This window comes from Danio rerio, chromosome 1 (genome assembly GCF_052040795.2).
Source record: "Danio rerio strain M-AB ecotype USA chromosome 1, GRCz13ab, whole genome shotgun sequence".
NCBI classification, from domain to species: domain Eukaryota; kingdom Metazoa; phylum Chordata; class Actinopteri; order Cypriniformes; family Danionidae; genus Danio; species Danio rerio.
Window position 1 is genome coordinate 51766000 of NC_141021.1, and position 15556 is coordinate 51781555.

At 36.1% G+C, this 15556-nt stretch overlaps 1 protein-coding gene across 2 annotated transcripts in view; it reads left to right on the forward strand.

The window, feature by feature from the left end:
• caly (calcyon neuron-specific vesicular protein) overlaps positions 1-14764 on the forward strand; it is a 54749-nt gene extending 39985 nt beyond the window's left edge. The window contains exons 4-6 of one of the 2 annotated variants that reach the window (XM_087234950.1): positions 6502-6618; positions 7957-8070; positions 11985-14764. In XM_087234950.1, the coding sequence (XP_087091076.1) occupies positions 6502-6618; positions 7957-8070; positions 11985-12155 (402 nt within the window). In that variant the 3' untranslated portion in view covers positions 12156-14764. 2 annotated transcript variants of the gene reach the window in all.
• The last annotated feature ends 792 nt before the right edge of the window (positions 14765-15556 follow it).

Genomic DNA, 15556 nt, shown 5'->3' on the forward strand with positions numbered 1-15556 from the left:
CATCTCAATATCATAAGCAGATTTAGGCTTCACTCGAGTACCACCACACCCTATCAGGACTGCATCAAAATTGGATCTATTCTCTTTTGTCAACACACCAGCATCGAGGAGTTTGGCCTCTGCTTTTTCACTCATCGTACAGGCCATTGACCCACTATCAAGCATTCCGCCAAGAGTCAACTTGCCCTCCACGATGACTGGTGTGTAAAACAAACTAGAACTACTGCTAATTATGTTTGTGTTCTGTACAATTACATTTTCTGTCAACTCACCAAAATCTACACTCACCGCATCTGCAGCTTCAGCACAGGCAACATTCTCATGGGAGTCATCATCTAGACCCGCACATCCCCCCACCATATACGGGTCTATAAGTTTCCCCCACTCTGGTTGCGCCGAGCTGACACCCTGCGTGGACATACATTCTGTGAGTGACCTGGTGAAAAACAAGAGAAGCAAAGCCTATCTCTAAAGCAATGAGTTTTGGTGGTGTGCGTGTTAGCCTTACAAACATCACATTGTACACTACCTTGCCTATAAACTACATTTTGAGGGCTCGGGACTCTAGAATTTTGTGCCACCTTTTCTAGCACTTGTTCAAGCATACTCATCATCCGACTGAAGATCTCACTATCAGGCTTCTGCACGTTTTGTTTCGTGTAGATGACTGGTTCAATACACTGAGCCTCAGACAAACTACTCGGAACAGCTGGAGGAACATTAGACAGGTCTGTTTGAATGTTAGACTGACAATAATCAGTTGTCTTTTGTGGGTCAGTGCAATGTATAGAAGCGACAGTGTATCGAGGACGAGGATTAAGATTGCTCAGAGGAGTTCTTTTTTCTCTTTGATAGTCATCCAACCTTCGTTGAATGTCCCTCGCATTCCACTCATCAATTGGTTTGCATTTAAAAAGACACAACAATTCAGGGTCGGGGCAATGTTTCACAAACATGCGCGTCACTTCCATGCTAATGTCATCCATAAATCTACCCTGTCTACGCAATCCTTCTTCAGCCAAATCCGCTGATTTGTTAAGCCTGATCCAGTAATCGACTGGATTTTCTCTTGGTTCTGGGTACGTCGAATAAAAATCAGCTAAGGGCAGACAAGAAGCTGCATCACTGAAATATCTCTGCAGAATTGAATAGATAATGTCAGGGTTGCGTGCGGCATTTAGAGAAGTATCACTCCTCAATCCAATTTTCACAATGTCCCTAGCTTTGCCCATCAGCCTTGACATTATCTCATCAGCTTGGTCAGATATTGGACACTTTTGTTTGATTAACTGTGATTTTGTCAAATCAATCCAGTCACGGACAGAATATTTGTCCGAACCATCACCTTTAAACATTACTGGTTCTCTTTCTGCTTTTACGTGCACAGTGACTTGAGGCACATCTTGTCTGACACTGTCGACATCCGGGTCTTTGCTGTTATGTAAGGCGCAATTGGAATTAACAACCCCAGTCTCAGCAAGCCGTGCCATGATCGAATCGCCTATTTGAGCCCCAAGTCGACCCATCATGTCTGTTATTTGCTGCAAAGTTTGGTCAGTATTATCAGCTTTTGGAGTTGAAACAAAAGGACCATGCCCCGGAAAATGTCCCACTGTTTGGTTTCTTAAGCTGTGCCCACGACCAACACCTATAGTGTTATCGCGCACTGTTTGTACATGCTCAGTACCAGGGAATGACTCATTACGCAAAGTAACATCATTGTATACCCCAGTAAGCAAAGCACCCCTCCCTCTGGGAACAAATGGGCTTGTTGCATCAAAATCAGAAGGAAATTTTTCGGCCATAATTGAATGTAAGGAATAATAATAACACAATTATATATATATATAAAGAAAAAAAATAGTGTTCTGAGTCCAAAGTACAATTTTACCCTAAATTCAAGGATGTAGATGGCCTGAAAGAAAAGAAAAAAATGAAAAAGTGAAAAATATATATATATATGTAACCAAATGACCAACCAGTCAACAGTCAGTTTTGGAAATAGTGATGAAAACACAGCATTCTCCAAAGTTCAGCAATCATGTGACGATCTTCAGGGTTCAGCAAACATGCGAAGATCTTCAGAGTTCATCAATCACGCAACAGTCTTCAAAGATCAGCAATCACACAGCGATCCTCAAATTTCAGCAACCACGCGGCGATCTGCGTTGAGCGGATCCTCGCGATGCCACAGGTCACGGCACCAGTGTAACGCTTCTCTTCCTGAAGACGCAAATCACTCAGGCGGACACAGAGAACTGCGTTCTGCGTTGTTTATTCTGTAACAGAAATATACATCCTCTGGCAACAGTATGCATTTAAACATGCATCGCCTTTCTGCATTCAGCAACCATTTTCTGCTGTGTTGCCACATAAAGTCATTTTAACAAAACATTATTTATTTACAAAAGTTCAACATACCTGTAACAGAAATATACATCCTCTGGCAACAGTATGCATTTAAACATGCATCTAAAAAAACCAAACAAATAGTAAGAAATCACCCCTGCACATATTAATGTCATCATTCCAGCTACACATAGCATGAGCAAATTAAACCACACAAAGTTTGTCACACACGGCAATCACTTGACAGATTTGATCTAAAACATCACTTAATGTTCATATTGGACTTGTATGTGTTATTAATATGTGTTAAAATACAAAATTTGTCACATTTAGCTGGAGCACATTTTACCTACCGCCTTTCTGCATTCAGCAACCATTTTCTGCTGTAGGCGGGGCTTTGCAGGTGAAAGGTGAAAGAAACAATTACACACTGTTGCCACAAGAGGTCTCTCAACAGCCACAAAATAAACAAAATAACCCATTTTGGTGAAAGACAATTAAACATTATTTTAACCCTGTTACATTCGGATAGTCGGTAGCCGGGGTTTCATTATAACGTAAATCAAATTTTTCATCAATCAAAGTTCACAAAAAAACGTATTTGTTAGAGCAGCTGATTGTAGTATTGGTAACCTAGTAACCAACAGTAAACAAGGCAAGCATAATGGAGACCACTGATTGGTCACCTGGCTGTAATGTTCAAGTTTATATGGTTTTACTCAAGATTATAGCTGTGTCTCATTTCAGAGGCTGCATCCTCAGAAGGATGCAGACTTCAGAGGTGAGTTCTCGGAAGTCCAGACATACCGAACTGAGCGTTTTGAAATAAGACGATCTAGCCTACAGAGGACAGATCTCATCACCTAGCAACGGTAACAGCTACTGTTAATAAGCTGTAATCAAATTTGTAATGACTTTTTAAGTGATTTTAAAACTTATTGTATGCAATCTAAAGGCGAAACAAGGTTTAAAAAAAGCTGTAAATATAATTCCTTTGATCCACACATGTACACATGAACATGTACTCTTTCGTAAGACATGTCATTCTCTTTTTGTTCTTTAACATGTTTACATATTCACGTAAAATAAACTTATTTCTAACATTTAAACCTGAGTTTTCTTTTAAAAACGTGCTGCTTTTATCAGCGCAATGAATCTTGGGACATTCGAGGCCCTGAAGGATCCACCAGTTGTGTCCTTTATTATCTGGAAAATGAAGGACGCATTTTGAGGCGGCATTTGAAGGAGCCTGCGAATTTTTTTGAAATGAGACAACCTTCATCACGTCGCGATAATGCAGCACACTTCGAATGCATCCTTTAGAGGATGCCGCCTCTGAAATGAGACACAGCTAGTGTATTTCTATCTCCTATTATTTGCAGTAACCCTTTTTGACAAGCACAAAACCACCTCAAGCGAGTGTAAAAAGAAATAATAAAAAAAAAAACGTATTCTTTGAAATTTGACTTTTTTTGTTTTTTTATTCACCAAGTTTATTTACACAACATCGGCCTTTTAGGGGGACTTTTGAAGTGCAAATATTATTTTTGAAAGTCATACTGTTATTGTCTGCATTCTTGTCAAAATGGTGAAGTCATTTGCTTACCTTTGTGCTTAAAGGGGGTACAGCCTTTGGGGCCCACCGTTACCCATAAAAACTTATTTTATTTGTTTAGCTATGTGCTAGTCAGATACTATTAGCCGCATTTCCACTGTCAGCCCAGTGCACGCTAGAGTTATAAATAGAGCAGCCATGGTTAATAGCCTCTAACTGTGAATTTCAAAGGCATAATTAATGAATCTGTGCAAACTGAAATTCATCATTATTTCACAAACTCATAATGAGTTGTCTACTTTTGTTAACTCTAAACAGTTTAACGAAGGATCTTAAAAGAGCACGGTTTTGTGTTTGTTAGTAGTATTGTCATAGTATTGTGTTTGCTATTGAAGTATTGTCATAGCTTAATATATTAGGTTAATCTTATTACATTTTATTGTTTTAAAAACTTTGTATATAATTATTTTGAACGCAAGAGAAACACTTTTAAGTTGTTGTCCTGAAAACACAGCATGAGATTTAGGCATAGACATTGTATAATAGATAGCTAGACACCTCATTGTCCGCTTCGGTCGGTTGCGATACGTCAAACCGGCCACCATCTTAATTCCGTCATCAGAGCGCTATAAACAGACGCAACTGAACAGAGGAGCTGCTGTTTTCTTGGATATAGAATACAATAACGCTTCTATTTATTAACTGATTAAAATTTTATGGGGTGAAAAAAAACTCTACTTACCTAGAAGAAAGCTCAAACTTGTAATCTAAACTAACCGGCCACTTTATTAGGTACACCTTACTAGTACCGGGTTGGACCCCTTTTTGCCTTCAGAACTGCTTTAGTCCTTCTGGCATAGATTCACCATAGATCCATGCTTTCATGTTGCTGACGCCAAATTCTGACCCTACCATCCGAATGTCGCAGCAGAAATCGAGATTCTTCAGACCAGGCAACGTTTTTCCAATCTTCTATTGTCCAATTTTGGTGAGCCTGTGCAAATTGTAGCCTCGGTTTCCTGTTCTTAGCTGACAGGAGTGGCACCCGGTGTGATCTTCTGCTGCTGTAGCCCATCTGCCTCAAGGTTGGACGTGTTGTGCATTCAGAGATGCTCTTCTGCATACCTCAGTTGCAACGTGAGGTTAGTTGAGTTTCTGTGGCCTTTCAATCAGTTGAACCAGTCTCGCCATTTTCCTCTGACCTCAGACTTCAACAAGGCATTTGCGCCCACAATACTGCCACTCACTGGATATTTTCTCTTTTTCTGACCATTCTCTGTAAACCCTAGAGATGGTTGTGCGTGAAAGTCCCAGTACATCATCAGTTTCTGAAATACTCAGACGAGCCTGTCTAGCACCAACAACCATGCCACGTTCAAAGTCACTCAAATTTATTTTTTCTCCCCATTCTGATGCTCTGTTTGAACTACAGCAGATCGTCTTGACCATGTCTATATGTCTACATGCATTGAGTTGCTGCCATGGGATTGGCTGATTAGAAATATGCGTTAACAAGCAGTTGAACAGGTGTACCTAATAAAGTGGCCGTTGCGTGTATATGTTATGGTATAAAGAAAGATGTATTATCAATAAAATTATCTCCTGTATCAAAGTAGAGCTGGAATCCTTTATTTTTTTTTTTCTTACAGTTTTATAGCAGTTAACAAAAACCGTTCATAAAATGAAATGATTCACACATTATAATAATATTATAATAATGTGTAATTATTAATATAATATAATAATATATAATAACATTATATTAACATTCTATTCAATAATGCACAATCAATTCAGAAAATATGAAAAGATTAATTAATAATAGCAAAAAAATATGAAATAGTATTTTCGTGCTATGTATAATTATACAATTCAGGTAAAACAACTCAGGTATTTTACGCAATCCTAGTTAGACTAGAGATATAACATCAATGCAGTGAACGGATTAAGATGGTGGCAGCATTGACGTACCATTCAATGGCTCTTGAGGTGTCTAGCTATCTATTATAAATGTCTATGGTTTTAGGTACAGTGAATGTAGCCTGGCTATAATGACTCTTTAATGGCTAACATGATGTTGTGTTCAAATGTAGAAACCGATCACGAACCATGATTTGACTAATCAGCTGTGAGCAAAGTGACAAATCTCTGACACAATAAAGGCACTCCCCCAGTTTCTCTTCTAAATTAAAAGTTTTATTTACAAAATACTTCTAAAGATAAAGTCTGATTTTAATGAGGATTATTTCATATAACTATTTTGATAGATGGTAATCATAGGTATTAACCAATCAAGTTTAGTTATGATTTTGCTGCTAAAGGTTGCATTTTTACATACAGCTGCAATTTTTTGCTTTTTTTTTTTCAAAATAGTCAATATTAATATAAATATCAACATATAAATGTTTTAAAAAGAGTTTAGATTTGAGTTGCAGCATTCAAAAACCCAGCTACTCGCTTCAGCTGGTTTTCCATTAGGGTTTTTCTGATGCCAGCGATGAAGGCAGCGAGCCCATTCTTGTGGTTTCTGCCATCCCCCTCTCATCTGTTCATTCTGACTCATTTTAATAGTTCATTCTTCCTCTGTGACTCCATAGGTGATTGTGAAGACCACAACAGAGTATCAGCTGAAGGAGAAGAAGAGGAAGCTGTATGTGCCCAGCATCAAGAAGCTGAACATAAACCTTTATGATGAGATGTCTGAGAAGCTCAAGGTAAAAAATAAAAAGTGTTACATCATTCTTATACAGTTATGTCTTTTTATGACAGTTATACAGTCAAATACTTGATAGGGATTACAATCCCATTGGTCCTCCCCGTTTGAATTAAAAAAGGCATTTAATGAATAAAGGTATGATGTTATGATAAATGATAATGTTAAAGTTAGTATATATGGTACAGCAGATTTGAGTCAACAGTTAATACTGCTCATATATAGGGAAACAAGAAACATGGCATACTCTTTGTGAAGTACTCCATAGTTATTTATTTTCCTGTTTGTAATAACCATTTGGACCAGTTCTAATCAAATCTATCCATAGTTTGCCTCAGAGAAAATGTATATTCTCCATATCAAAAATATACCTTTTACAAGCACTACCCACAGTTCTTAGGCTAATGTAATTTAAGTAAAAAAAACAAAAAGTGAGATTAAATAAATGTTTAAGCCACCATGAAACATTAAGATTGCCTTTTTTTCCCTCTATCGTGGAGTACATCTACTTTAAAACAGTCCTGAAATGAGAAAATAAATGTAAGACGGTGCTTGATTTTGTCCTTTAGTGAACAGATTGGAGTTTTTGGAACATGGATGGTGCTAACAAAATGAAAAAAGATTGATGAGTGGATGAAATAAGCAGAAATAACACACTCCTTGATAGCCCCACCCTAAAGGACTAATAGCCCCGCCCTAAATGACTGATAGTCCGCCTTAAATGGCTGACAGCCCCACCCTAAAGAACCGATAGCCCCTCATTAAATGACTGATTGCAACGCCCTAAATTACTAATAGCCCCACCCTAAATGACCGATAGCCCTCCCTAAATAACCAATAGCCCCTCCCTAAATGACTGACAGCCCACCCTAAATCACTGATAGCCCCGCCCTGAATGACTAGTAGCCCAGTCCTAAATTATTAATGACTGGCTGATAGCCACTCCCTAAGTGACTAATGGCCGCGCCCTAAAAGACTGATAGTCCCGCCCTAAATGATTAAAAGCCTGGCCTTAAATGACTGACAGCCACACCCCAAAGAACTGATAACCCCTCATTAAATGACTGATAGACACACCCTAAATGACTGATAGACTCGCTTAAATGATTGTAAGCCCCACACTAAATGACTCATAGCCCCACCCTAAATGGCTGATGGCCCCGCCCTAAAGGCATTCCATGTGACCAGAAGTGAAGAAAAATCTTTGAGGGGGGAGGGAAGGCTATGATATTTGATGCAGAGCACAGATACATCATTTAAAACAAGCACTACTATATTACTATAACAATAAGAGCAAATTTTTATTTAATTCCAACTTTTTATTGTGTGTGTTTTCCAGCTGACTGGGTTGATTATTATAACCTTGGCGTTTCTGGCGTGTCTGCTGCTGTTGGTCATGTATAAAGCGCTGTGGTATGATCAGCTCGGCTGTCCCGAGGGCTTCGTTCTCCAGGTATTCACTAAAGCACACACACACTGGCTCTGTCAATGCTGATAGACAACAGCCTTAGTCTGCTTTACAAACCATTTGTGGTCTTAATTGTAGGTGAGAGTTTACTTATTTATTTTACAACTTGTAGCTTTTATAAAAATTAAGCTGTGGTTGATAGTCTTTTAGACAGACAAACAGATAGATAGATAGATAGATAGATAGATAGATAGATAGATAGATAGATAGATAGATAGATAGATAGATAGATAGATAGATAGATAGATAGATAGATAGATAGATAGATAGATAGATAGATAGATAGATAGATAGATAGATTTTTGCTCAAAATAGATCCTACTTTTAGTGTGAAGGGATCATATTAAAATAGCGGTACGTCATATAAATGATTCTAATATTGATTTCATAGCTTGTGCATTAAGGTTTTGTTTAACCTTGTTATTGGTGCTATGAGAGACTTTGTGTGTCAGTGGTTCTTCATTGGTTGATAGATTACATTATAGTAGCGTAATCTGAAGTTCATTCTAGCACTCCTATTCATACTTCAAAGAATGTAGCTTTTACTAACTCGGAAATTGTCAAACTAAAAGTGGTATTTTCTAGTCCATACGCTCCAAAAAATAAAGCTTCCAAATGGGAGTTTCTTTATTGTTGTCATAAAATAAGGTTGTTGTTTTTTTTTTTGTTTTTTTGTTTTTGTGAATAGTTCATTTTAATAATAATAATAATAATAACTATATCCCTTGGTATGATCTTTTTTTTTATCGTTTTTTAACCACAAAGGTTCTTCCTGACAAACTATCATTTGTAAGATTGTATGCAATTTCAAAAGGAGATGCTCTCACCATTAGTGAGTCAATGAATCATTCATTTAGTGCTTTTGTTCGAAATCAGTGACTCATTGAGAGAAAGTGACTTCTCATGAGTGAGTCATTGTATTATTCACTCAACTGTTTGGTTCAAAAAAGTGTTTCATTCAAAAACGAATGACTTTGTCTGTCTGTCTGTCTATCCATCCATCCATATATCCATCCATCATCCATCCATCCACCCACCCACCCACCCATCAATCTGAATCCATCCATTCCAATCCTTCCATTCCAATCCATCCATCCATCTGTCCTAATCCAATCAATCTCAATCCAATCCATCCATCCCAATCCATCCATCCCAATCCATCTATCCCAATGCAATCCATCCCAATCCATCCCAATCCAATCCATCCATCCCAGTCCCCTTCAATCTAATCTAATCTATATGTAAATAGTGTGATTTCACAAAGTAGTACATGTTCCTGGATCAACATTCCAATCAGCCAATCAGAATTAAGAGATGTTTATAGTTTACAGTTAGGGTAATGTACCTCTATAAATGTTATCGAACTATTATTCCTCTGTGTTTTTGAAAATCATTTACAGTTAGGGTTGGGTTTAGGGTTAGGGAATTGGTATGGATTAAAATGTTGAACAAAAAAGACTATCTAGGATCAACAGAGATGTTAATCCTGGATCACATCTTTAAAAAATCCCACCAATATTTTATTCCTTTATTTATTTTGTTTGTTTGTTGCTATTTGTACCGGGATGCTGTTTAAAGCTAAGCATGTTTCATTCTAGCATCAGATGCACAGCTTTTCAAAGTATATGTGTTCTGTATACAGAACCTAAAATCTGACTTTCAGCTTTATCCACCTATAATAGACTCCATTTAGTCAGCTTATTAGGATTTGAAGCAGATTAATGAAGCACTAACCGCATGTTTTGTTCTTTGTGATATTCGTTTAACGCATTGCTTTGTTTCCGGCTCATCAAAGCCGAGCTAGAGCTTTTCAGCCCATATAGAATATATCTGAAGCTGTGCGTTAGCTTTGGCGGAGTGTGAGAATGTCTTTAATTAGTGTTAACCGTGACTAAACTGTGATTAGGCCTGCAGGGGTTTCCACCTCTCCCTCTTTGATGCCGAGACCACTGGTGTAATTAGCGTGCCACACTAATGTAGCGTTGCTAACTTGAAGAGCGGGAAAATTGCCTCTTGTTAAGAAGGAATGAGGTTTATGGAGGTTCTGGCATGTTGACGTCTCTTGAATGACATCTTTCCCTCACAAAACACTGTATTTTCTATTAGTTTAATTTTTTGAAATGACTGACTGTCAGCACGCTTTGCTCAGCTGTCACTTGAAGCATTTACAAGCATCTGTTTTACAAGTCAGGAATATAATAAGCCTTTTAATGTTTGCGTACCATTGAAAATTATAGTTTATTACTGCTCTCTAGGGTGTGGAGATGGTTCAAGTTGTAGGGGGAGTGATTTTTTTTTTTTTTTTTTAATCAGAATTTGTATTTTACAAGTTGTAATTTTGTATTAAATATGTATAGAATAATTTCAGCATGACTTTAAACTTTGATATGTTTCATTTGTAAAGAATGCTTGTTTTCTGTACACTGTAAAACCCAATAAGTTAAGGTGACTCAAACCATTTGAGAAAACCCATTGCAACAAATTGTTTAAGTTCAGTAATAAATACTGTGAACTTAATCCATTTGAGTAAACAAAGCAATTAGAGCACAGTAAAACCCGATAAATGGAGAACTCAGACCAACTGAGAACTGTAAAACCAAATAAGTTTAGGCAATTCAAACCATTTAAGGAAACCAATTGATACAAACCATTTGAGAAAAAAACAACAACAAATATATATGAGTACTGTGAACTTACTCCATTTAAGTTGAAGTAATGAGGCATTTAATTAACTCCTTACCTTCAACACTGAGTTCAAAACTCTTTTCAAATGAGGAGAATTAACTTTCAGTACTTTTTGAGTTAACTACACTCATTTCATTTGATAAATTTGACTGTTGGGTTTTACAGTGTATGATAACTCAGAATGGCTCATTCACTGTAAAAAAAAATTGTCCCAACACAGTTCGAATAAGTTAACTTAATCGTTTTTTTAAATTTATGTAGATTGAACATAAAACAATTAGGTTGTCCCCAAAAAACTTAACATCTGTGTTTTCTAAACTCATTTGAAATCGGTAGTTTGAACAAGTAGGAAAAGTCATTTTTGGGGGGTGTATGATAACACCAAGAGGAGACAAAATTTAATGAAATGGGCAAAAGTATTTTAAAAAAGCTAATGTGTTTATTCATTTTTTGTTTTCTCCTTTCCCCAATATTTAGTTCTCAATACTAGCTATTTACCTGTTGTCATTTCGTTTGTATAAATCTATTTGGATAAGTTAATACAATAAAAAGACAACTAAATTAATGTGTTGATATGATTTTGTTTTTATGAAATATTATTTAAATATATATATATATATATATATAACTTATTAAACATAAAATTGTAAAAATTATTAATGTATTTATTTTAGAATTAGGATTAATATTATATCTCATTTAGTTAGATTAGGCTTTATTGCGTTGTTTCATTATTTTAGTGTTCTGTGTTACCATAGTGGTGTCTTGTATTTGTGTGCATGACATTTATTTATATATACGCACTACCTAACAAAAATCTTGTCGCCTATCCAAGTTTTTGGAAAAACAAATAATAACTTGACTTCATTAGGTATCAGAAGTGGCTTATATAAATTACAAAGGCCTCTAGATTACGCTTATTTCACTCGACTGATGGTGTGCAGAGTTGCATCTTCAGGACATACCTGGAAAAAAACAATACTAGATAAAGTTTCTGCCCTTACACAATATTGATTACTGTTTTGCATGCAAGCGGAGGCATTATTTCATGTGCAGTTTGACCCTTCTACCAGTGTTTTACCAACAGGAGCGCATAACTCCATAACATTAACCTTTACATTTGATTTATCACAAAACCTGCCTGACCTTCTCCCTTCTTTCTTAATGCGTTCTCACAAACCCTTTATTTTGCACGCTCTGCTTTTGTCCTCCAGCACAGACACTGCACCCCGTCTGCTCTTGAGATGTACTACCCAGACCAGAGCTCAAGGGGCAGTTTATACACCGCCATGACCCACCTCAATCAGGCCAAGAAGAGCATCCCCGAGCTCAGCCCGCCCTGGATGCCCGTCATGAAGGATGAGACCAACCACCCTGAAAAATAAGACACAAGTATCAGTATTCTAGTTTAAAGGTGAAGTCAATCAGAAAGGTGCAAATGGGGAATTTTGGCGCAAATAACCATTTAGATTTAACTGTGACTGTCTGGGTTTCCACTTTGTCAGCCTGCTGCAATAGAAAGGCTGTCTGAAATCTGCTTCAAACCTGTTTAGATGAACAATGTAGAGTTCATTTGCTCCAAAAAAAATTCATAAATCAAACTTTCATAAATCACGCTTTTTAATCAGAATTTAGTATAAGGTGTCATTGGTTACTGTTAGTTGATTAACATGATCTATTAATGAACAATACTTGTACGGCATTTATTAATAGTTCTGCATTTACTAATGCATCATTAAAATATAAAGTTGTGCTTGTTAATATTAGTTAATTCACTACAAGTTAAAGTAACAACGGATGACTGCATTTTCAACGGTGACTAAATACTATACTACGGATGGATGGATGGATAGATAGATAGATAGATAGATAGATAGATAGATAGATAGATAGATAGATAGATAGATAGATAGATAGATAGATAGATAGATAGATAGATAGATAGATAGATAGATAGATAGATAAATAGATAGATAGATAGATAGATGTTTTTATACATAATTTTTACCATTTAGTCATCAAACATTGGTCATTTTTGAATGAAATATTGTTTATGAACCAAACGGTTGAATAATTAATTGACTATGAATGGATGGATAGATATTTTTATGCATTTTTCATTTTTAAAATAATTATAAATATATCCCTTGGTATGATGAGCATGTTTTCATTTTAAAGAACCTGTTGTATACAGTTAAAGGTTCTTGCTGACACCATTGATCCTATTGTAGAACTGTTATTTATAAGATTGTATCTGATTTGATCTTATCAATTAATCTGTGATTGTGTCTAATTTGTCGATGAATCATTCATTCTGTTCATTTGTTCAAAATCAGACTCATTGAGGGATGAAAAAGTGACTTCTCATGAGTGAGTCATTGTATTATTCACTCAACCATTTGGTTCAAACGCAGTATTTAAATCAGAAACGAACAACTTTTGATGACTAAATGGTAAAAATAATGTATAAACTCTATCTATCTATCTATCTATCTATCTATCTATCTATCTATCTATCTATCTATCTATCTATCTATCTATCTATCTATCTATCTATCTATCTATCTATCTATCTGTCTATCTATCTATCTATCTATCTATCTATCTATCTATCTATCTATATACAATAAATGTATTGTTCATTATTTATTCACATCTGTAAATACATTAACTAATGAAACCTTATTGAAAAGTATTACACAAGTATCATAAAGTAATTTTTAATGTGCACTTAATTATAAGAAATATGATTTCTAAAAAAATACAGCAGTTTTACCTATTTTTCCTCAAATGAACTCTTCAAATAGGATCACAATCTGGTTTTAAATGTCACTACTGAACGCTGCTTTTTTCTTCCAATGCCATTATTGTGGCATTGTAGGTTTAGGTCATGCCACTTGTAATTCTGCGACGTTAGTTCTCGCTTATTTTGTCATTTAGCTTAGTGTAATGAAGTGCGCATTGGCTGCGAATCCTGCTCTAATGAACTGAGAAACGAGTACATTAGCAGGAGATAGTGTTTCTTAAAACTCTGTAAATCAACGCCAACTGCTGATTGTTGTCGTAAAGCTGCGTGTCTGTTATTTAAGGGAGGAAATGATGGGAGTTTTTTGTTTGTTTGTATTTGTACATTTTGGTAAATGAGGAAAATCAATCGCAAGGATGAAAAGATTGGTGCAAGTGAGACGGTTTTATACACGCCTGCATGCTTAACGTATCCAGAAAATCATCGGGTTTGATTTTAAGAGATAGTTCAACCAAAACTGAAAGTTCTGTCATCATTTACTCACGTTTTACTTATTCCAAACCTGCTTGACTTTGTTAAACACAAAAGAAGATATACTGAAGAAAGCTGAAAGTGTACTATTTGTTTTTCTCCTATGACAAGTCAATAATGGTGACACATTTTCAGCTTTCTTCAAAGTATCATCTTTTGTGATGTTCAACAGAATAAAGAAACTCCTAAAAGTTTTAAGACCACTTGAGGAGAGTAAATAATGAGTAAATTAAATTTTTTTAGTTGAACTATCCCTTTTAAGTGATACTAATTGAATGTAAACTTAGGTCTAACATTAAATAAAAAGATAATTGTGTGTGTTTGTTTGTGTGCTGACGTATTTACACACCGAGCACCAGCAGCCATTTAAATGTTTAATTAATGTTGTGAATATTTTTTTTTTTTTTTTTGCAAAAAATCTCAAGAATGTGATGACTTCATGAAGGTTTTTCTTTTTAAATGACTCTTAGCTGAATGTATGACCCTAAAAAGGCAGATCGAACCACATTCTGTTATCATTGTGCTTTATCTATATGGTGATGTGTATTTCCTAATAATGTGTTATTTATTTCTGCATTCCTGTTGTTGATGTGACTGGTGCTGGATGGATGAACTGAAGTGCAGCAGGTGAAATCATAAACCTTGCAGTATTGCTCATTTGTGTGTGCGTGTGTGTGTCAGACGGATATTCATCCAGAATAAAGGGTTCAGTATTCACCAGTGCTGTGGTTTATTCAATTCAAGTTTACTTGTATAGCGCTTTACACGATAATTACTGTTCAAAGTAGCTTTACAAAAGGTGCACATTAATGCATTACACTCAAAATCGGAAAAATTAAGGTTATTTCTTTAGCATTTTATCAGTGCATGAGACATCTGAATATCATACTGTAAATACACCCACACATAGGTCTGTTTTGACCTGGAACAGATGCTTCAATGGGGTAAAGAAAGGGTTTTTTTTTATTCAGATTTTTATCCATCTATCTATATTTATTTATTAAAGTATTTATCTATTTTATGTTCATCCATTCATTTTCTTGTCGGCATATTCCCTTTATTAATACCGGGTCGCCACTGCGGAATGAACCGCTAACTTATCCAGTACATTTTACGCAGTTTTGTGCAATGTTTTACCCCTGGGAGACATTCACACACACTCATACACTACAACTACACCCAATACACCTGTACCGCATGTCTTTGGACTGTGGGGGAAACCGGAGCACCCAGAGGAAACCCCCATGCAGATATTAGCCTATCATAAATGTGCATATAGGTTCCATATATGCGCATATGGGTTTTTTCCATGTGGGAGGGGTGGGCAAATGTATATTTTTATAGGCTATTATCTATTATTTTAATTATTAACATTATTATTTAAAATACAGATCAGGGCGAGCTATTTCTCAGTATATAGACTGACCATACATCTCTTTGTCATGTCCTTCAGGGGGGATAAAGCGTTAATAAGGGGAGTTATCCCCAACCCCCTCGTAATTCGCACCC